This window comes from Meles meles, chromosome 8 (genome assembly GCF_922984935.1).
Source record: "Meles meles chromosome 8, mMelMel3.1 paternal haplotype, whole genome shotgun sequence".
In the NCBI taxonomy this organism is placed as follows: domain Eukaryota; kingdom Metazoa; phylum Chordata; class Mammalia; order Carnivora; family Mustelidae; genus Meles; species Meles meles.
In genome coordinates, this window is record NC_060073.1 from 111,143,085 (window position 1) to 111,165,788 (window position 22,704).

The 22,704-nt window shown below is 39.0% G+C and overlaps 2 protein-coding genes across 5 annotated transcripts in view; one reads left to right on the forward strand and one right to left on the reverse strand.

Annotated features, from left to right (window-relative positions):
* Positions 1 to 26: 26 nt before the first annotated feature.
* PIH1D2 (PIH1 domain containing 2) lies at positions 27 to 6,790 on the forward strand. 4 transcript variants are annotated; one of them, XM_046014786.1, is made up of 7 exons: positions 27 to 169; positions 1,041 to 1,243; positions 1,834 to 1,957; positions 2,331 to 2,576; positions 3,233 to 3,423; positions 5,494 to 5,624; positions 5,975 to 6,790. In XM_046014786.1, the coding sequence occupies exons 2-7, from the start codon at positions 1,067 to 1,069 to the stop codon at positions 5,994 to 5,996; spliced, it is 891 nt and encodes a 296-aa protein (XP_045870742.1). In that variant the 5' UTR covers positions 27 to 169; positions 1,041 to 1,066; the 3' UTR covers positions 5,997 to 6,790. The 4 variants fall into 4 exon arrangements, with proteins under 4 accessions (XP_045870742.1, XP_045870738.1, XP_045870739.1 ...); XM_046014782.1 differs by having other exon boundaries at positions 29 to 169; positions 3,164 to 3,423; XM_046014783.1 differs by having other exon boundaries at positions 33 to 169; positions 1,025 to 1,243; positions 3,164 to 3,423.
* A 903-nt stretch (positions 6,791 to 7,693) lies between these two features.
* DLAT (dihydrolipoamide S-acetyltransferase) overlaps positions 7,694 to 22,704 on the reverse strand; it is a 35,785-nt gene continuing 20,774 nt past the window's right edge. Inside the window, exons 8-14 of the mRNA XM_046014781.1 lie at positions 22,244 to 22,311; positions 20,657 to 20,749; positions 20,192 to 20,299; positions 17,024 to 17,139; positions 11,576 to 11,738; positions 10,481 to 10,617; positions 7,694 to 9,676 (exon numbers count right to left, since the gene is read on the reverse strand). Of these exons, the coding sequence (XP_045870737.1) occupies positions 9,547 to 9,676; positions 10,481 to 10,617; positions 11,576 to 11,738; positions 17,024 to 17,139; positions 20,192 to 20,299; positions 20,657 to 20,749; positions 22,244 to 22,311 (815 nt within the window). The 3' untranslated portion in view covers positions 7,694 to 9,546. The remainder of the gene's footprint in view (positions 9,677 to 10,480; positions 10,618 to 11,575; positions 11,739 to 17,023; positions 17,140 to 20,191; positions 20,300 to 20,656; positions 20,750 to 22,243; positions 22,312 to 22,704) is intronic.

Consider the following 22,704-nt stretch of genomic DNA (forward strand, 5'->3'; position numbering starts at 1 on the left):
AACCCTTCCCACCCACAGGCCCCAGAGACTCCCACGGGGAGGGTTTCCAGCACCCTCTAGAGATGCGGAAGGTGCGGGAGGGAGGCGGGCGCCTTCCTGGAAAAGAAGTGGGTCAGCCTCAGCTGAAAAGCAAGCCGGACACCAGGAGGGGGAGATTCCGGAACTGGAGGTAAAAAGCCTTTCTTCCTGGAGCTTTCCGGACCCAATTAGACGTTGTACCCGGTCCGGTTACCCTGGTAACAGGCGTCGCGGTTTGTCAAGGAACCGAGAGAGGAGGTGGGTTCGCCGACCTCTGGGATGATTGTCCTTTAGTTAAGCTTCCCGTTTAGTTTAACCCTAGTATCGTATTCGGGGAACCCAGACCTCCTCTTTTCCTCATTCTGTGGCTGCGGTGGGAGGCGTCTCCAGTGGGAGAGGAGAGCGGGAGAGGTCATCTGTAGACACCGATATTATCATTCTCTTGGGGTTTACCAAGCGTCCCAGCCTCTCTGCATGAGCATACTTAATTCTCCCAATAACCCTACGAGATAGGCATTAGCGCCTTCACTTTGAGAAGAATAGGCTGATACATAACTTCACTGTTCAAGGTCCCACACCTAGTACATGACGAAGCTAAGACTGGGATCTAGGCATTCTGGCTCCAGAATCCTTGCTTTTAACTCCGAAGCAAGGAGAAGTCTCCTGTGGCTCTCTGGCAGTTTCAGGACTGGATAGGCCCTAGTCAGCCACCACCCAGGTATCCGAACAAGAGAACGGGTCGCCAGGTAATCCCGACTTTAACTGACTACTCTCCCCTCAGTGCTGGTGAGAGTCTAGGCAGAGGTGAGGACTTGCCCGAGAGGACAACTTGAGAATTAAAGAGGTGGATTAGATAATTAGAGAATACGGTAAAGGAAAGTGGTGCTGAGCCACAGTGTTTTAGACACAGGTGCTAACTTCATCAAAACAACTCCTGACCTGTTTGTTCCTCCTCCTCCAAAAGAAGAGATGAATCATTAATTACACAGACTTTTCCCACCTTAAGTCCTATCTTTCCACAGACTCAAGAGGCCTATTTATCTTAATCATGGAGTCTTCCTCAAAGGGTCTGCTCACCCAAGTTACTCAGTTCTGGAACCTCCTAGATGATCTGGCCGAAAGCAATCCTGAGAGCTACGAGAAATTCATTGAACAGCAGCTGAAAGAAGGGAAGCAGCTCTATGCTGCCCCAGAACCACAGCTCTGTCTACAAACCAGGATCCTTGTATGTAGTGTTGGTACCCAGGGATGGGAGGCCTTGAACGAAAGAATCCTGGAATAATCAGAGAATCACTTACGTTTGGCTATTGCTACTTTAAGAAAACTTGAGGGACACTGCCACTCTAAAGGGGCAGTGAAACATAGATTATGATGGAGTAAGGATGGGAAATTCACATTTGATATATTTTGGAGATCTCAAATTCATTTTTCTACTAGAATAAGAAAAAAGCAATGTAATGATTTAACAGAAATTCATAGAATTGGAGGTTTTTTCAAATACAGAGAACTTGCTTGGCTGGGAGGTAAGGAAGTAGTGAAATACGGTCATATTCAACCAGAATCTGCTTAAATCAGTGCCCTGTCCTTCCTCCCAGTTCTTCTGGGAGCAGCAACGGGATCTTCATGAAAACTTAGTAGCTTGAGGGAAATTAGGTAACAGTGTAATTTTCAAACACAGTTTCAATGCATGGAATGGCTTACTTGGAGCCTAAAATTCTCACTCTTCAAATTCTGTGATGAGTTACCGTTAGGATATTATTAAAATAAAAAAAAAACCACTAGGTTTTGAGATATTCAAAATTATTTGCTTTTTAGAAACCCAAGGAAAAAGTACTTTTTATTAACCTGTGTCAGTGGAAAAGGATTCCAGCTCCCCAGTCAACCACTCATCCAGTACCTCTAAAGGTTGGCACACCAGAAGATATCTCTGAGACATCAGGTACACAGAATTAAGGGAGAGAAAGCACATTTTTAAAACTTTATTGGGAATAATAATAACCAGATTTTACTTGGAAAAAGGCATTACAAGTAAAATATTTTATTTGGTTGTAATGTAGTTAATAATTAATAAGCATACCCTTATTTATATGAATTGAATGCTATTCAGTTTTTTCTAATAGTAACCCATATAAAATGACAAGAAATGCCATAATTGGAAATGTGTGTATTTAGCACCATTGTGATTATCTCTGAAAAATACAGGAATAGAATTTATGTCTAGTTTTATCCAGGATCATGACTTACTGTATTACCTGACAATATCATTAGTGAAACAAGTTGTCTTCATTTCACATCCTTTGAATCACACACAGATGTTTATACAGTCATCGATGTTGCCTACAATCCTGATGTTCTCCAGGCAGCAGAAAAGGACCAAGTAAAAAAAGATCAATTAATACGGATGGCCATGAAATGCATTGAGGAACAATTCCAGTTCACTCTCTCACACTCTTACAGTATCGCTAAATTTAGAATAAAAGGAAGCATTCAAAGGATGAAACAAAATCTGATGGGAATACAAGCTGACCCCACAGATTTGAGAGAGAAAATGAGAAAGGGTAAGTTAATGACTGTAAATGGAAATTCTAACTGATTTAAAATTGTTTTGCATCCTGTGTTCATTTTGCAAACCAAAAATCTTGATTTAAAAAGATTATAAACTTAAGATAGAAAGATATAAAGATTAGATATTAGAAATATTAACATGTCCTTAAAGATTTTTAAATTCTGCAAACCTTTTAACAGAGTTCTTTGGTTTAAGATTTTTTTAAAAAGATTTTACTTATTTTATAAAAGATTTTATTTATGTATTTGAGAGAGAGCGAGCGCGCAGGGGGTAGGATTGGAGGGCGGAAGCAGAGAGGGAGAAACTCAAGCAGACTCCCCACTGAGCACGGAGCCCAATGCGGGGCTCCATTTCACCATCCTGAGGTCATAACCTGAACTGAAATCAATAGTCAGATGCTTAACCTTACTGAGCCACCCACGTGCCTCAGGTTTAAGATTCCTTTAAGATTCCCAAACCAAATTAGCTTCAGCGTTAGCTGCCATTTTGGTTAATGCCACATATATTACAGTTCATAGCCTGATAGTATTTTATGTTATTAATTTTGTGATTTCATCTCCCCCCATTTTTTTCCATAAGAACTAACCCTTGAACAGATAAGTAGTACTGTGAGCAACCCAGATCACTTTCAGCTTTTATTGCCAAAAGGTGAAGTTTCAGGCAAAGCAAGGTGTCTGATTGAGGAGATTTCCAGTACAGAGACCCAGGTCGAGATGAAGGAACCAGCCTATGAATTAAAAACTGTGGCTGACCAGAATGACAAACCTCTGGAAATTGAAATAAAAGTTGAATTACCTGGTATTAATTCCGTATCTCTCTGTGACCTTAGTGTTTCTGAGGTAAGTCAAATAGGTAATACTGTAAACTTTGTCAACTTTCACTATATTATGCTGTAGTAAAAAAAAAAAAAAAAACCACCTCAATCTCAGTGGTTTATAGCAGTTTGCTCGGGTTGTATGTCAGGTAAGCCTGCTCTGTTCCAGGAGTCTTGCACATTTCAAGATACAGGTAAGATATGCAATTCTCATGGAAGAGAGAAAACAGAAAGGGCCAAGCCATGCAATGGATCTGAAAACTTCCTCTCAGACATACTATATATCACTTTTACTCACATTCTGTTGGCCAAATTTAAGGCACAAATACTACATCAACAGGGCTGGGAAGAATATACTCACAGGTAGTCACAGGAATTCAAAGGGCAAGAATGTATAATCCTCTAACAGGAGAAGAGCAAAAAATTGGCATAAGTCCTACAATCTACTACAGTCCGCTTTCAAGGTCACAATTATTTGCTGCTTTCCCCAAGAAAGGCATCTCCAATCCTACTATCAGCCTCTGAAATACAAGATTTTGCCATTATAATCTTCATCTCCTCTTGAACCACAGACATATGAGCTACAAGGACAGGTAATCTACTGCCAGAGCCACACGCACTATTCAATGCGGAATGGAGAGAGGATAAGCGTAATTAACAGTCTCGGTTTGGAAATTAGGAAAATAAGAGGCACACAGCAGCTCGTGGTGCCCAGCAGTTCTGAAATCCCATTAAGCAGATGTTCAGGGTCCCTTTCCTGGAGGTAGAGGTATTCTTGGGTAGAGAACCAAGATTCCTTGATTACCTAGCCCCCTAGTTCCATTGTTTTCCCTGACTTTCAGCTTCATTCTCTGGGTGGTGGTTTCCTTTATCTTAACCACACCGGCCACATCAGAAAAGAACATTGGAGAATATGTCATCCTTATGTGCCGAGCAGTTACTCACCCTTTTACACACTTTTGGAATGTTGGGGGTCCAAAGGTCATGTTAAATGTTTTAGTCAAGGCTGGTACCATTTTATTTCTTTGATTCCAATCAGTGCCATACCTCGCAGTTCTTTACTAGACATATCCATTCTTCAATGGCCTTTTTTTTTTTTTTACTTAATTGCTGTCATTTGAGACAAACATAAGGATTAACTGGGCTCCACCTTAATCCAGTTAGAGGTTTTAACAAAGAGTATAATGATGTGTGATTCAGTCTTTACTTCTAGGCTGTCTTAATCAGTCTTTGGAGCTAAGAAATAAATTCTCAATTTTACTTTTTACTGGTTTAAAATAAAAATTAGTTCCATTTCTCAGTCCTGAAGTTTAGAATTTCTGGACTTTGTATATTCTTTTTTTTTTTTTTTTTTAGTTTTTTTAAAAATACTTATTTGACAAGACAGAGATCACAAGCAGGCAGAGAGGTAGGCAGAGAGAGAGGGGCAAGCAGGCACCCCACTGAGCAGAAAGCCCAATATGGGGCTCGATCCCAGGACCCTGAGATCATGACCTGAGCCAAAGGCAGATGCTTAGCCCACTGAGTCACACAGGTGCCCCTTGGCTTTGTATATTCTTTTATTCCTACTTGCAAACTGGGAAATTCTTTTCTAAGCCCATCTCTTTGTAGTAGCTTATTAAATGCAGCCAATAGAAACAAAGTGTGTTGCCAACATCCTATTTTCATACTTTTTTTTTTGCTAAAGCCACACATTAATGGCATACAGTTAACTTGTCTTTGAAATTACTGTGCTGGTTTTCCTAAGGGCTTTATCGCTATAAAACATGGATCACCATTTTTCCTATGGCCAATACATTTTCCTCGCTATTTGCTGGTCAGCCAAAGTCAATACCACATAATATAGGATGGCAACACCCAGTTTATGGCGCTGTATCAGTTAACTTTTGATGTATTGAGCAGCAGTAACAAAAACTCTCAAAACCTCGGGGAGTTACAACAGCAGCTGTACAAGCTCATTGCAAGTCACACGGCAGTGAGATCCTCCTCTTATGGGAGAGGAATGAGTAACTGGGAATAATCCAGTAACACATATTTTAACCAGGAATTACTTTATACTTTCATCTTTTTAAATACTTTGGTTTGTTATTCTTAGGATGACTTATTGATTGAGGTCTCTGAGAAGTACAGATTACATCTGAATCTTCCAGAATTTGTGGATACTGAAATGACTACAGCCAAATTTATCAAAGAGAAAGCTACATTAATCGTCACAATGCCATTGGTGTAAGTCAAGAGCATCATCTGCTTTGGGTTTTCAGTGCTAAAGGCATGTCAATGAGAGGACCTTTATAATGGGTGAAGAGGTAGTGGTTTACCTTAAACACTAGTATTTTCTAAGAATTCTTTTTGATGGAATGAGATTCTCTCTTCAACTTATGTTTATCTTTTTTTTTTTTAACTCAAATTTGGCTAGACAGACACTCTTATAATGGTATTGCCATGATATACTTGTTTTGAAGCTATTTCTAATGGTCTTAAAGTAACATTGTCATTTGGGAAAATTCTGTTTCCAAGTAAATTGTGAAAATTCTTGGTTTACTGGTTGAAATTCTGGTTTACTTGGTTGTCTCTAGGAAATTTTTGCATCAGGAGTAAGTCTCAAACTGTGTGAATTTTCTGTTACCAAGAAGAACTGAAGCAGTGAAAGTTTCCTCCAGCTATGAAGTTACAGGGCCGATGTAGTAGTATGCAAACCTATGCTTCTATGAACCTCTGTACTACCACAAAACAGTTCTGATGGGAGGAGTCCAAGTTATCCAGATCTTTTAATATCAGAGAGACTTGTCTGTGGACTGGATGCCATGATGCAGTTAACAATAACAGGATGTTCCTGTACAGAAGATGCAAAATACATCTAACCTTAAGAAAAAGGATGTGACTTTGGGACAAGTGCCTTTCTCCTATGAAAGTAATTTTAAAAAGACAAAAGCGATGTATTTACCAACTTTCATTCATCTGTCAGATGGTTGTTCAATACAAAAATATTAACTTTGATGTTCACATCAAACTTTAAACATCCTTTATCATTTTTCCTAGATACAGTACAGCTTCCTTGTAAGTTTCTAATTCAACATAAGTTCTTTAAAGTCCTTATTAATTTCAAAGCTCTTTAACTTAGAAACTAATCTAGTATCTAGAAAAGAATTGATATGTGATATTTAGAAGTATATGATGTCCTAAAGTTAACACAGCTACTATATTCTCTTCCATCAAAAAAACTTGGAATTTCTCTTCTACAAAATCACTGTCAATACTTGTCCTACACACTCCCATACCTAACCATATAGAAGTGGTTCAGTCTCGGCTCTGGCACTCTCAGCATTTGGGTGTTACTTTTGCCAGCAGCTTAGTGTTTGGATACTCATTAGTAAAATGTGTTTCAAAATCTAGCATGCTTAATTTTACATTTACATACTTATTTTCCAAAACATTTTACTTATTTCAATGGATTTTTATATTCATAACAACTTCTCCTCCCTCTCCCCCAAAATGTAAAACTTTGCCCAGGAAGAACATTAAGAGCTGTGAAGTAGTTTAACCTGAATCTTACCAAGTTTTTTTCCCTTCAAACTGGAAATTGAGGTGAATATTAATTATCCTTGATTTAGAGACTAGATTTTTATAGAAGCTTGTTTTTTTTTTTTTTAAGATTTGAGAGAGAGAGTGTGTGTGTGTATGTGTGTGTGTGTGTGTGTGTGTGTGTAGAGAGAGAGAGAGGGAGTGGAAAGAGAGGCAGAGGGAGAGGAGAAGCAAACACTCCCTATGCAGGGTTCAGTCTTACCACTTGGAGATCATGACCTGAGCCAAAACCAACAGTCAGACACTCAACTGACTGAGCCATCCAGGTGCCCCTACAAACCTGGTTTTAGATCATTATCAGTAGTGATTATTTTCCCATGTATTCCAGGCTTTGTGTATTACTAGGTGAGAAGTACTCCTTGCAACATATTCATACGATCTCTCAGGCCAGTTAACTCCTTTAACTCCTTTTCCAGATCATGCCTTGGGATACCGTAACTTCACTCACAAACCTTGGGCTTGGTATAAAGTATCTAACACGTCCAGACTATGCTTTCTTCTCGCTGTGTAGCGCACTCCACCATGCGGTGCTTCAGTTAACTCCCTAAGCTTCAGGTATTAGATTACATCCTCCTAAACTCAGTCTTCTCTTTCACTAATTCTACATGCTTAAAACGCATTTCTATTAAGAGTGTACACATATATAGCTATCTCTGGCTTTAGTTTAATGTGAAAAATAATTACCAACACATCAAAAATTAGACAAGACATAGTGAAAACATATAGTTTAATTTTTAAATAATTTTAACCAAAATTTTTAACTTTTTTCAGTTCTGGTAAGAGAAATAGACTAAATCCAGATTTGGATTATACCCCAGATTAATTTTTAACTCTGAGTAATTTTTATCAGAAGACAACCTTTTATTTTTCTTTCAAGGGAACAACAGAGCCATAAGCATTTGCCAAAAATGAATTATCTTTGAAGTTTCATGTAATTGAACCAGGTGTGGCTCACACCGATGGTCCCTTTTGATTAGCTTGTTCCTTCTTCACCATCTTCAATTCAAGCTAACATTACTAATTACTGAAAAATCAATTTAATGTACTGGTTTCATAATACAGTAAGGGAAATATTCTGGAATATATGCAGTGTCATATCTGCACCATTTAATAAAGAACATTTAGAAATAGATTCAACACTGAAAGACCTAAATTTCAGGGGACCGCTCCACATATACACAAGGAAACATGGGTCAGATTTATTTTAAATAATCATAAACAATTCCAAATAATTTATTAAAAACACATCAATAGAAAGTCTGGAATTGGGATAACGTGCCAAATTCATTTTTATTATCCTGAATATCACAATATCACCTCCTCCACTTCCCCTCCCCTAAGAAGAAAGGCAAACTGTAACAAAATGGGAAAAAATATTTAGGCTGATAAGGCAGCAAGCAACCTATTTTGTTTCTTTCCAATAGGATTTTAAGACTTTCTTACTGTACATGAGACAACACCGAGTGGAAAAACAGAACACTTTCCTTGTACACACTGAACATTTTTTACTTTATCCCAGGTAGAAATGACCACTTTGCTTCTAATCTTTTAGCACTCCCAACTGCTTAGCAATGTCTCTCTCCCCCTCTTCCCTTCAGACAGGACGCGGTGGTAAACGGACTTTGGCACATATCTCACTAGAAACCGTATTTTACATATGTACACTTACTCCACAGTTTCTTGATACAGATTTCCAAAGTCATTTGAGTAACAGATTCTGATAATTAAGTTCATTTGCAAGTAACCAACGGTAAATTATTGAGGAATAATTTCTACTTTCTGTTAAATTCTATAAGCATATTCTTTTATTTGGAGGTAATTTTAAATTCTGCTCTCACAGTTACGCATGTAAGTTGTTTAAATAAATACCCACACAAATTCTTTTATAACAAGTGCTGGTTTATATTTATATCTTCATCTCAAGGGGCAAAAACAACCATTTTGGGATTCATAGAAAAATAAACAAAGGACAGACAGCTGGTTGAAGAAGTCTAAGAGAATGTTAACTTTTAAAATTTCACTTATTTTTCTTGAAGTTCTCTACCCTTCCCATCCATAATAAACCAGGATCTTGTAACAGAAAAATTTAAATTGGGGTTATAGTCCAAAATCAATTTCAATTCAGAGCCCTTCTCCAAAGAGAATGGACTTCTCTTTTTTCCTTGACTTCTCTTTCTCTCAAATGAGCAAAACATTTGAGGCAATTAAATTTCAAAACCTCAAGGTTTCATCCAGATTACCTTTATGTATCTGTTTCATCAGGGAACCACAATTCTAGCTCTACATTTCCCGATGGAAGTACTTATCATCAAAAGGCCAGGCCACATGTTCCCTTGACTAGGAATACACAGTTCAAAATCTGGTGTTCATTAAATGTGTACAATATGTGGGTGTAATTGGCATTTAAAAAATTCAGTAATGCCCATTACAAATAACTTATCTGGACAGACTGAAAAACAACTGGTTAACTTTAAAATAAAAAGAACCACCTTGTGTAATAACATATTTATATCATGGTAAGAATGAACCACTGTGACCTGGGAGAGTCTAGAAATTCTTGGGTTAATTATAACAACATGGTGATAGGTTTTTCAAGGTACTTTCTAAACTCAGCAAGCCACTGGGCTCCAACTGCTCCATCCACAACCCGATGATCACAACTGAGTGTAACAGACATCATGTTAGCCACATCAAATCTAGAAAAAGATATAAACAGTATTAGGTATGCTGAAAGCAATTACTAGCTTTTAGCCAGTAACCAACCCAAATGGCAGCTCCAACCGAGTGATACTATTTTTTTTTTAATTTTTTTTTTTAAAGATTTTATTTATTTATTTGACAGAGAGAGAGGTCACAAGTAGGCAGAGAGGCAGGCAGAGAGAGAGGGGGAAGCAGGCTCCCCGCTGAGCAGAGAGCCCAACATGGGGCTCGATCCCAGGACCCTGAGATCATGACCTGAGCTGAAGGCAGTGGCTTTAACCCACTGAGCCACCCAGGCGCCCCCCGAGTGATACTATTTTCCACCTACTCTTTAAGTTCTATACACCAAACAAAGAGCCATCTGGAACACGGACTGACAAACTACAGCCCACAGGCCGAATCCCGCCAAATGTAGGTATTCTGAAATTCATTTACGTATTGCTTATGTCTGCTTTCTCACTACAATATTTGCAACAGAGAACATGACTCAAAAAGCCTAAAATATTTACAACCTGCTCCAAGAAAAAGTATGCTCACCCCTGACCTATAGTACATAAGGCTTCTCATTTCAAACAGGATTAACTACATACAGTAAAAGAAGGGTTGATGCCCTGAAAAACTTCATTCTATACTTACGCCTCACTGTACCTGAACCTCCACCAGGCTGTGCCAATAATTATAAAACCAAGACTCAAACAAAGGTATGATGTAAAAACAAAAACCACAACCACCACCAAAAACCAAACAGGTATAATATAATGAAAATTAACTTACAACTCCCTCTTTACTTTGATACTTACCCTTTTTCATTATCTGCTGGAACCAGCCTATCTTCTGAAGCACCAATTGCCAAAATACATGCTTGAGGTGGGTTAATAATAGCAGAGAAGTTCTTAATTCCAAACATTCCTAAATTAGAGATTGTAAAAGTGCCACCCTAGAGGAAAAGAGATTAAAAATCATGTTAATTGCTAGTCAACATAAGCCAGGAAAAAAGAGACAAATGTTCTGTGGAAAGACCTTGAGATAATCTTTAAGAAAGGCCTCTGAACTACCATAAAAAAAATTAGAAGAGGAAAGGAAGGGGTCCCCTTGGTGGCTCAGTGGGTTAAAGCCCCTGCCTTCAGCTCAGGTCATGATCTCGGAGTCCTGGGATCAAGCCCCACCTCGGGCTCTCTGCTCAGCGGGGAGCCTGCTTCCTCCTCTCTCTCTGCCTGCCTCTGCCAACTTGTGATCTCTCTCTCTGTCAAATAAATAAATAAAATCTTTTAAAAAGAGGGGGGGAGGCAAACAGTGAGCACAAGGTGAGATGTGACTTAGCTTGATTATGATCACCTCACAATGTATACATACAGCAAAACATCAAAACTATATACCCTGAATATATACAATTCTTATCTGCTATTTATACATCAATAAAGCTGAGAGGAGAAAAAAAGACAGGCCTTAATGGAACACACTTTAATGAAAATATAACCATTACAGTATGAATGTAAGTCATAAGTTTTGCAAACTGCTAGAAAATGTCTTTTCAGATTTTGATAGGGTATTCACTTTTTCTGTATTTTCAGGGACATGTATCAGTAAGAATATAAGGCAGAATCAAAGGTAGAAAATGTAATAAAAGCATTACGCCACCCTTTATAAAAAGACTTTATTTATTTGAGAGAGAGTGAAAGAGAGCATGAGCAGTGGGAAGGGGCAGAGGGAGAGGGACAAGCAGATTCCCTGTTGAGCAGGGAGCCTAATGGAGGGCTCTATCCCAGGACCCCAGGATCATGACCTGAGCCCAAGACAGACCCTTAACCCACTGAGCCACCCAGGTGCCCAGCATTATGCCACCCTTAAATATAACATAATTCTTCATATTCAGAAAGGAAATAAGTAATACCTACCTGGAATTCATGAGGCTGTAGTTTACCCTCTCGTGCTTTGGTTGCTAAAGAAACAACATCATTAGCGATGGCTTCCAGTCCTTTTATATGTGCATTAAATACGATCGGTGTAATGAGTCCTGCAGGGGTACTGACTGCTACACTGATATCCACAACATGGTTTCTATTTCAAAAGAAAAAAGAAAATTTCAGTAATCATCGCAATATTTATTAAGAGCTTATGTGTCAGATTAAATAAGATTACTGACATTTACCTCAGTTTGGGGTACTTTTCAGCCAGAGGGATAGCTTTCCTGGTTTTTACATTTTGCTATGCCCTCTTAACTTGGGACTTGTTAAAAAGAACAAGAAATGTGTCAGTAGTTCGGTTTCACATGTGCTCTAACTGCCTTGCACCCGCCTCGACTGACACACGGGTGTAGGTGGAGAAGGCCCAGCATTCGCCCGGCATTCAGTGAGAATTACACAAAGAGAACTTCTTGAATTCTGAGGTGAAGTGAACTCAGTGGAGCTGAGTCTGCAGGCAGAGTCTGAGCAGACGGAAGGAAGAGTGGAGGGAGAGGACTGTGTTGTGGGAGAAACGGGAGAGCTCAGGATGTAGGGTGGTGGTGTCTCAACATAAAAGTAGGATTCCTAATCTGTATTATGCCAAGGGTACCTTTGCATCTTGGTCTCTCCTCAGAATACATATTTTTAACACAGAAAATAAAATACTTATTACCAAAAACAATTACTTAATTATTTAATTAAAATTAAAGTATCATTTAAAGTAATTAATTAAAATTAAAGTATTACTTTAATTTTACTTTACTTACTTTAGTTTACTTAATTAAACTTAAAGTATTTTAATTAAATACTTAATTAAAATACTTAATTACAAAACAAATACAACTAAATAAAAAAACAACTACATTGAGGGGTGCCTGGGTGGCTCAGTGGGTTAAAGCCTCTGCCTTCGGCTCAGGTCATGGTCCCAGAGTCCTGGGATGGAGCCCTGCATCGGGCTCTCTGCTCCCCAGGGAGCCTGCTTCCTCCTCTTTCTCTGCCTGCCTCTCTGCCTACTTGTGATCTCTGTCTGTCAAATAAATAAATAAAATCTTTAAAGAAAAAAAAAAAAACTACATTGAAATTCAATTACCAAACTATTCAAAAAACAAAATTATGATATATGTATTAGCTCAATAACAAGATCTGGCAAGAGGAAAAAAAAACACTTTTAAAAGATACCTGCAATAACTATAATCTTTTTTTTTTTTTAAATATTTTGTTTATTTGACAGAGAGAAATCACAACTAGGCAGAGAGACAGGCAGAGAGAGAGGAGGAAGCAGGCTCCCTGCGGAGCAGAGAGCCCGATACGGGGCTCAATCCCAGGACCCTGGGATCATGACCCGAGCTGAAGGCAGAGGATTTAACCCACTGAGCCACTCAGGCGCCCCAATAACTATAATCTGATATGAAAGTAAGTGATTTTTATTGGTCACCAGTACAAGTACTGTTAATAGTAACTGTTTGATTTGTTCTCTACATTTATAATAGGAAGAAATGCCAAATTTCAGTTAGAGGTTAGTGGAAAGGAATAATTATTTTCCCCTCATCCAAGTTCCCAAACTTTTAAATTGTATCCACAGCCTCCTTGGGGTTTGTGTTAGGACCCCTGCCAAAGTGTTCTGCAACTGAGAAGAAATTAAAACTTCACATGGAGGAAGAACTCCAGCTACTTCTAGACACAAGCCTTAGAATATTACGGGTACCAAATCCCTCGGTATGCCCAAGCTGACCAGGAGCCGTGGGACTGTCATTTGTGAACACAAGGACCTGGTTGAATAATTGTGTGTGACCCTTTAGCAGCTACCACAGTGGGGCTATGGCCAAGGTATCATAGTAAATACTGCTTTCTTTTTCTTTCCTCCTTCCTTTTTTTTTTTTTTTTAAATATTTATTTATTTGTCCAAGGGAGCACATAAGCAGGGAGAGCCGTAGGCAGAGCAGGTACAGGGAGAAGCAGGCTCCCCACTGAGCAAGGAACCTGATGCAGAACTCGATCCCAGGATCCTGGGATCATGACCCCAGCCCAAAGCAGCCACTTAACTGACTGAGCCACCCAAGCATCCCAAATAATGTTTGTTTTTTTTTTATTTTTTTTTTATTTTTATTTATTTGACACAGAGAGAGACAGCGAGAGAGGGAACACAAGCAGGGGGAGCAGGAGAGGGAGAAGCAGACCTCCCACCCAGCACGGAGCCCAATATGGGGCTTGATCCCAGGACCATCCGAGTGGAAGACAGATGCTTAACAACTGAGCCAATCAGGCATCCGCCAAATACAACTTTCCTTTAATGAGCCTGTCACTCCGAAATCTTTCTCCTAGGAGAGTAAGCATGGCATTTCTTATTTTGCTCACCACTGAATATAGCAAACAATACCTGGTTAATATTTGTTGAATGGCTATATGAATAAATGAACAAAAGGCTTGCCCTATAACGTTGATCTGCTCATCAGAGAAGTGTTTTCTTCAGAGACTCTTAAAAGGTTAAATATCAATTAACCCTTTGACCCAGTAATTCTACTTCAACCCAAGAAAAATAAAAACATAAGTCAACACAGTAATTGTACACAGATGTTTATAACAGCTCTCTAAAAGACAGGTGTTTGTCTTAATCTCAGGATCTATCTATGTGAACTTATTTAATTAAAAGTTCTCTGCAGGGTCCTGGGATTAAGCCCTGCATTGGGCTCTCTGCTCAGTGGGGAGCCTGCTTCTCCCTCTCCCACTCCCCCCTTTTGTGTATGCGCTATCAAATTTTAAAAAAAAATCTTCGCATGTTAATTGGATCTTGAGATGGAATCATCCTGGGTTTCCTGGGCCCTAAATCCAGTGCCAAGTGACCTTGTATGAGGCAGAAGAGAAGAAGGCCGTGTGAGTTTGGAGTCATGCAGCCACAAGCCAGCGAATGCCTGGGGCCACCAAAACTGGGGAAAGCAAGGGAAGCTTCTCCCCTACAGCCTATGGAGGTTGTGCAGCCTTACTAATACCTTGCTGTTGGACTTCAGGCCTTCAGAACTAAGAGAGAATAAATTTTCATTTTAAGCCACCAATTTTTTTTTTTTATTTATCCCATTTTATTTATTTTTTTCAGCATAACAGTATTCATTGTTTTTGCACAACACCCAGTGCTCCATGCAAAACGTGCCCTCCCTATTACCCACCACCTGTTCCCCCAACCTCCTACCCCTGACCCTTCAAAACCCTCAGGTTGTTTTTCAGAGTCCATAGTCTCTTATGGTTTGCCTCCCCTCCCCAATGTCCATAGCCCCAATCCCACCTCCCCCCAGCAACCCCCAGTTTGTTTTGGAGATTAAGAGTCATTTACGGTTTGTCTCCCTCCCAATCCCATCTTGTTTCATTTATTCTTCTCCTATCCCCCTAACCCCCCATGTTGCTTCTCCATGTCCTCATATCAGGGAGATCATATGATAGCTGTCTTTCTCCGACTGACTTATTTCACTAAGCATGATACACTCTAGTTCCATCCACGTCGTCGCAAATGGCAAGATTTCATTTTTAAGCCACCAATTTTATGGTTAGGCCACCATTAAGATCAGTTTGGACAGTATTCACAGCAATATTATATGTCTTAGTCATAAATAATATTTTCATAGGCATAAAATATTAATACTGAATACTGATTTATCCAAAATTTGTGTTGTAATTGATTTGGTAGCGGGGGGAGAGAGAGAGAGAGAGAGAGTGTGTGTGTGTCTTACGGTACAACAAACCTAATCTTAACCTTCTTTCATACTAAATTAGTTGACAAAGAAAATGAAAAATCCATAAAAGGCAACAAAAAATGTTATTTAGAAATATGAAGGTAGGGGTGCCTGGGTGGCTCAGTTGGTTACGTGTCTGACTCTTGATTTTGCCTTAGGTCATGATCTGAGGGTTGGGAGATTGATGCACACTGAGCATTGAGCCTGCTTGAGATTATTCTCCGCTCCCTCTTGCTCTGCCCTCCCTGCTTGTGCTGTCTCTCTAAAAATAAAATGAAATTAAATAAAATCTTTTTTTTTTTTTTTTAAGATTTTACTTGTCAGAGAGAGAGTATGCGCGCATAAGCAGGGGGAGCAGCAGGTAGAGGGAGAATATACTGATTTGGATAAATCAGTATTCAGCCTCCCCTCTGAGCAAGGACCCTGGGGATCATGACCTGAGCCGAAGGCAGACACTCAACTGACTGAGCCACCGATGTGTCCCAAAGTGAAATAAAATCTTTAAAAAACAAAAAAGTTGTATTTGCCTCTTAGGAGTAAGACTTCATTGGGAGATGGAGAGGAGAAGGAAGTTGAAGGAAATTGGAAGGGGAGGCGAACCATAAGAGACTATGGACTCTGAAAAACAACCTGAGGGTTTTGAAGGGGTGGGGGTGGGAGGTTGGGGGAACCAGGTGGTGGGTAATAGGGAGGGCACGTATTGCATGGAGCACTGGGTGTTGTGCAAAAACAATGAATACTGTTATGCTGAAAAAATTAACTAATTAAAAAGTAAAAAAAAAAAATAAAAAAAAAAAAATAAGCTGCTTGGGGGCGCCTGGATGGCCTCGGTGCGTTAAAGTCTCTGCCTTCCGCTCAGGTTGTGATCCCAGGGTCCTGGGATCGAGCCCCGCATCAGGCTCTCTGCACACCAGGGAGCCTGCTTCTCCCTCTCTCTCTGCCTGCCTCTCTGCCTACTTGTGAACTCTCTCTCTGTCAAATAAATAAGATCTTTAAAAAAAATAAATAAAAATAAAAAATAAAAGCTGCATAGGTCACTGTAAGCCACAAAGCAATACTCTAATGTATATACTATTATCTTAATAGAAATTAAATTGACAATAATAGTAATATTTTAAAATCTGCATAGAAGAAGAAGCTTAGGTGCAGGAGCCAGAATGACAGTTCCAATCACAGTTTTGCTATTCACTAACATATTAACTAAGGAAAGTTATTTAACTCATTGAACCCTCAGTTTCTTCATCTGTAAAATGGGAATGAAGGCCCCCCCGTTCATGAGGGGGTCATAAGGATTAAAATGAGTCAAGACGTGAGAAGACACTAAGCACCATGCCAGTCACATGCCACCAAAATATTAACAAATGTTTCTTGGTTTTGTTTTCAATCTGCCTCCACTAACTGGTGAACAAAAACCATTTCAACCCTGCTTTGTAACAGTTGTTATCAACTTAATTATTCACATCTGTAAACTTATCTCCCTCCTCTAAACTCAAAGAATTTGTAGTTTTCACTAACTAAATTTAGCGTTATCTCATAGTTTTACCTTGTTTTCATACTACTGAAGTCCTCTTCCTCCCTGTATTCCATTTCTCTCATCCCCTATACTCCTAGTTCGACATGAGATAGCACAAGAAAACTGCTGATGGATATATACTGTCCCCAGCAGTATCTTACTTACTGTCTTATAACTGTGTCCAGCCAAGAAGAATTTGCTTCTGGAACTTTTAAACATGCCAAAGCTGAAGCTTTTATGATGAAGTCATTGACAGAAATTTTGCTTTTTCCTTCTAACATCTGCAAAGACAAGAAACCATTGTACTTTCTTAAACTCTCTTCCCAAAGACTGAAACTTATCATCTGGCAGGGGATGTTGGGGGAAGAAAACAAATGTCCTGAGGTGTAAAGGATAAAATGAAACTAAAAGTTGGTTCTTTCATCTTTTTTTAAAGTCTGCCTTTTCAGCTATAAGCCTCCTACTAACAAGCCCTCCTTTTAGCCGAATCCCTTAAGTTATGGTATGTCATATGTAAGTCATTTTCACTTATTTCAACAAAACCAAAAGTTGGTTCTTGAAAGGATCAACAAAATGATAAACATTTAGCTACACTGACAAAGAAAAAAGAAGACTCAAATTCCTAAAATCAGAAATGAAGTAGGACATTACCACGTACCCTACCAAAACAAAGAGGTTTGTAGGTAATGCTATGAAAAACTATATCCCACCAAAATTAGATAAATTAGATGAAATGGAAGATTCCTAGAAAGACACAAACTGCCAAAACTGAATCAAAAAGGAACAGAACCCCGGAACTGATCTATAACTAGTAATAAAGAGAATGAATGGTAATTTAAAAACTAACCACACAGAACAACATAGACCCAGATGGCTTCCCCAAATGGTGAACTCTGCTAAACATTTGAAGAATATCAATTCTTCACAAAATCTTATCTTCTGAAAAACAGAAGAGGGAACACTTCCCAACTCACCCTATGAGGTCAGTATAACCCAATTTTTATTTATTTATTTATTTATTTATTTATTTATTTTTTAAAGATTTTATTTATTTGACAGACAGAGATCACAAGTAGGCAGAGAGGCAAGCAGAGAGAGAGAGAGGAGGAAGCAGGCTCTCTGCTGAGCAGAGAGCCCAATGTGGGGCTCGATCCCAGGACCCTGAGATCATGACCCAGTATTAACCCAATTTTAAAAGCAGACCAAATAACACAATAAAAAAACAAAACACAAAACAACCAAGAAAAAAGCAAACTAGAAACAAATACCTCTTAAGAATATAGATGTAAAAATGCTCAAAAAAATTCTAGCAAACCAAATCTAGCAATTTATGAAAAGGATTATTCACCATGACCAAATGGAAGCAAGGCTGGTTTAACATCTGAAAATCAATTCATGTAATAATGTTCTAATAGAAAAAGGACAAAAATCACATGGCCATCTCAAGAGACAAAGAAAAAGCATTTTACAGGGGCGCCTGGGTGGCTCAGTGGGTTGAGGCCTCTGCCTTCGGCTCAGGTCATGATCCCGGGGTCCTGGGATGGAGCCCTGCATCAGGCTCTCTGCTCAGCAGGGAGCCTGCTTCTCCCCTGCCCCCGCCTGCCTCTCTGCCTGCTTGTGATCTCTGCAAATAACTAAATAAAATCTTTAAAAAAAAAAAAAAAAGAAATTAAGAAAAGAAAAAGCATTTTACAAAACTCAACCACCATGTCATAAAAAGTAGGAATAGAAAGGAACTTCCTGAACCTGATGATAAAACAGATCTACAAAAGTTCCAAAACCATCATAAATACTTCAATGGTGAAAGACTCACTTCCTCTTAACATCAAGAAAAAGACAAGGATGTCCACTTTGCCACTTCTAGTCAACATTTTGCTAGATGTGCTAGCCAGAGAAGTTGGGCAAGAAAAGGAAATAAAAGGCATCCAAATTGGAAAAGAAAAAGCAAAATTATCTCTATTTGGAGATGACATGATTTTGTATACAGAATATCTAAAGGAACACACTAAAGAAAATATAAGGTTGTAGGATACAAGATCAATATACAAAAATCAATGGTATTTCTATATAGTAACAAAACTCTGAACAAAGAACAAAATACCTATGAATAAATTTAACAAAAGAAGGCAAAAACTTATACCTGAAAAACTGCACAAATTATTGAGAGAAATTAAAGACCTAAATAAATGGAAAGACACACCATATTCATGGAGGAGGAATGTTAAGAAGGAATACTCCCCAAATTGATCTACAGATTCAATGAAATCCCTATCCCAATAGGAAATATCCAAAATAGGCAAATCTAAGACAGAAAGCAGGTAAGTGTTATCCAGGGTTAAGGGGGATGGGAGGATTGGGGTGGGGACTATGGCTAATGGGAGAATACTTTGATTTTGGGATGATGAAAATGTTCCAAAATTTATTGTGGCAATGGTCACAGAACTCTGAATATATTAAATGCCACTGAATCATAAACTAAATGGGCACATGGTACAATATGTAAAATATATCTAGATAAAACTTTAAGTGAATAAAATAATACATAGGACATATTTTTCACGTCTAATTTTCAAATAAATGTATTATAAAACATCTGTAACATTTTGTCAATAAATTCATGCAGTCATCTCTAACCCTTGTAGCCAGTTACTCTGTTAATCCTTCACTGCTTTACTCATGCATCTAATATTTGAGTATTCTGTTCTAGGTATAGAATTCTAAAAGTTCCAGATATTGCGCAGTGAAAAAAATGGGTAAAAATTCCATCTTAGGGACCTTATATTCTAAAGGACTGGATAATAAATAAAGAAAACATATGGTATGTAAGATAATGTTAAATGATAGAGAGAAAAATAGGAAAAGAACTAAAGGGAAAACTGACCACCCACCCCACTCCTCTTCCCCTAATTTTAGAATAAGGTAACTAAGAAATCCAGAGAAGGTGACATTAAGTCAAATCCTTGAGGCAGTAAAGAAGAAGCCAGGTGGACGCTAGCGACAAGCATTTCATGCGGAGGGAACAGCGAGTGCAAAGGGACTAAAGTAGCATATATAGGTGAAATGTCGAGGAACAGAAGACAACCACTGTTGTGAACAAAAGTGAGCAAGTGGAAAAGTAGGCGACCCGAGAGGTGACAGATAACCTGTATAATGCTGCGTACCATTGGCCCACCCCTCTCTCCCTCTCTTTAAAAAAAGTAAAATAAGAGGACACCATTTTCCAACATCAGTTGGCATACTGTAACAAAAAACATAGGTAAAAATGTAAATGTTTAGTAGGGTTAAAAACAAGAACTTTAGAGTTTATAGAGTTGGAATTTTGAGACCTTTTACCTTATTAAGTTCTTTCCGTACCAACAAAACTTCTCCCATATTTACATCAATGGAAAGGTAATAATGAGGTATGGTTTGCTTAGACTGCATTAACCGCTGTGCAATAACCTGAAAACAAAGAGATCAAAACATCATTTAACTTAGCTCCGGTGAAGCTTTACCTAATGCAGGGCTTACTCTGTCCCTTTACCTTCCTCATTGGTAATGGTCATCTCAAGCATTACAAGAACTGGAATATGGAACTGGCACATGTACCAGAACCCAGGCTCCTTCTAGGAGTATCCAATCAGAGCAACATTTGTTTATCCCAAGTATGTAATCGGCCAAACCAAACATCTTCAACTAGGCATCTAAGATTCCCAGCTAAAAAAAGTCTGCTAGCGGTTCAAACCGTAGATGCAACTGAACAATCAGAGTAAAGACGCCCCCCACAGCTCGGCTGCAGATTCAGGGTAACACTCTTACACGACGAATGTTGCTGATTGGGACGTCTGTGAAGACACCTGTAGGAACGGGAGCCACTCCTGGAGCCGCGGCAGGCACAACAGCTGCTGGAGCCTACGGGAAAGTACAAAAGCTCTCAGTACCTGTGGCTCAATCCTGGCATATGCAACAGATGCGAGCTAGTGACCCTTACAGATGGCAAAGTAAATGTTAAAAGGCTTATAGAAAATAGGGATGCCTGCGTGGCTCAGTGAGCTAGGCATCTGCCTTCAGCTCAGGTCATGATCCTGGGCTCCCAGGACAGAGCTCCCTGCTCAAGGGGAGCCTGCTTCTCCCTCTGCCTGCCTCTCCCCCGCTTGTGCGCGCACGCTCTCTCTCTCTCTGACAAATAAGTAAATAAATCTTTAAAATAATTTTTTTTAATAAAAGGCTTATAGAAAATAGTTATTTCTATCCCAACGGAACAAAAGGAACTCAGCTTTGTACTGTGCTTACATAAGAAGTCTGCTTTTAACTTTTATACTTAGAATTGTGATGAAGTTTTAAGTATCATTTTCCTTTGTTCAATGATTAGTTTGTCAAAATTTTGTATTTGCAAAATTACCTTCAAGAAAAGCAATCAAAGCATTCTTAAATTGAAAGGATTAGAGATAAACATAAAACAAGGTAATTTACTTTTATGAACAGTATTAAGAAAAAACAATGAATCTTTCATTTACTTATTTATTTTAAAGATTTTATTTATTTATTTGACAGAGAAAGAGAGAAAGCAGGCACAAGCAGGGGGAGAGGGTGAGGGAGAAGCAGGCTCCCTGCTGAGCAAGAAGCCTGACTCGGGGCTTGATCCCAGGACTCTGGGATCATGACCTGAGCCAAAGGCAGACGTTCAAAACAATTGAGCCACCCAGATACCCCAAATCTTTCATTTTAAAACAAACATCTAGGGGTGCCTGGGTGGCTCAGTCTGTTTAGCCTCTGCCTTTGGCTCAGGTCATGATCCCACCGTCCTGGGGTCAAGCCCTGGAACGGGCTTCCTACTCACAAGGAGCCTGCAGGGAGCCTGCTTCTCCCTCTCCTCCCCACTCATGCCTTCTCGCTCTCTCTCTCAAATAAATAAAACCTTTTCAAAAATAAAAAAGCAAACACCTAAGTAAATCATTTTCTTTCCTTCAAACTAATAATCTTAACACTTTAACCAACCAAAAAGAAGTTGGTTGGCTATATGGATTTACTTCCTGTGTGGAATAACTAACTACATAAAACTCAAACTCTAGTCAACCAACTTGTAAGGATGCACTTAGTAGGGCCTGAACGAGGAGGAGAGGATCTGTTAGGGAAAATTTAGTACCACTACTGGAGAAAAAAAAAAAAACAAAAAACTGGAATGCATGTCCATGTAGCATATCATCTTTCCTTCCGTATGCTGAGTGACAGCACATTCATATCTAAAAATGCTAGCCAGTGAAATTAGACGAAAGAAAACACAATTCTGGTTAAGCTATTCCATTCCTAAGTAATGTACGAAAGGGTCAAATAGGTTGGACAGCACATTTTGCAGGAACAAACTACCAAAAGCAAAACAAAACAAAAGAGCCAAGTCTAACTCACAGGAGCAGCTTTAGTAGGCACAAAAGAGTCGATGTCCTTCTTGATGATTCTGCCTTCTGGTCCCGTGCCTGGAAGAGATGCATAAATCTCACACGGGAGAGCAGACCACTGGTTCCTCCAGGATATCAACACTATGATCCTGAAGTACAAGTTCCTAAGAGTTCTCCAGAGGCCCTCTGAAGGGCTCACTGCCTTACCCCTGCACCTGAACATCTCCCTAAGACAACAGCTTTTGTCAGTTACTAGTTAAAATTCACACAGAGTGCTCCCATTTGATCTGTACTGGTTGTTTTCAACTACAGCAAATATTCGTTGTTAAGTACTTCTCTTTTAGAGTTTTACCTAAGCTGTACTTCATCTTTTCATGTTCTTTACTTTAAAATTGGAAAACACTGACATATGGATAATGCTAAGTACAATTTATACTTCCCAAAGTCTAGCTGCCTCCTCTCTTAGTCACC

Coding starts and splice junctions, on each gene's coding strand:
- PIH1D2 (XM_046014782.1), top strand. CDS start 1,067: ATGGAGTCTTCCTCAAAGGGTCTGCTCACCCAAGTTACTCAGTTCTGG. Junction 1,958..2,330: donor AGATATCTCTGAGACATCAG/GTACACAGAATT, acceptor AATCACACACAG/ATGTTTATACAGTCATCGAT. Junction 3,424..5,493: donor GTGACCTTAGTGTTTCTGAG/GTAAGTCAAATA, acceptor TGTTATTCTTAG/GATGACTTATTGATTGAGGT.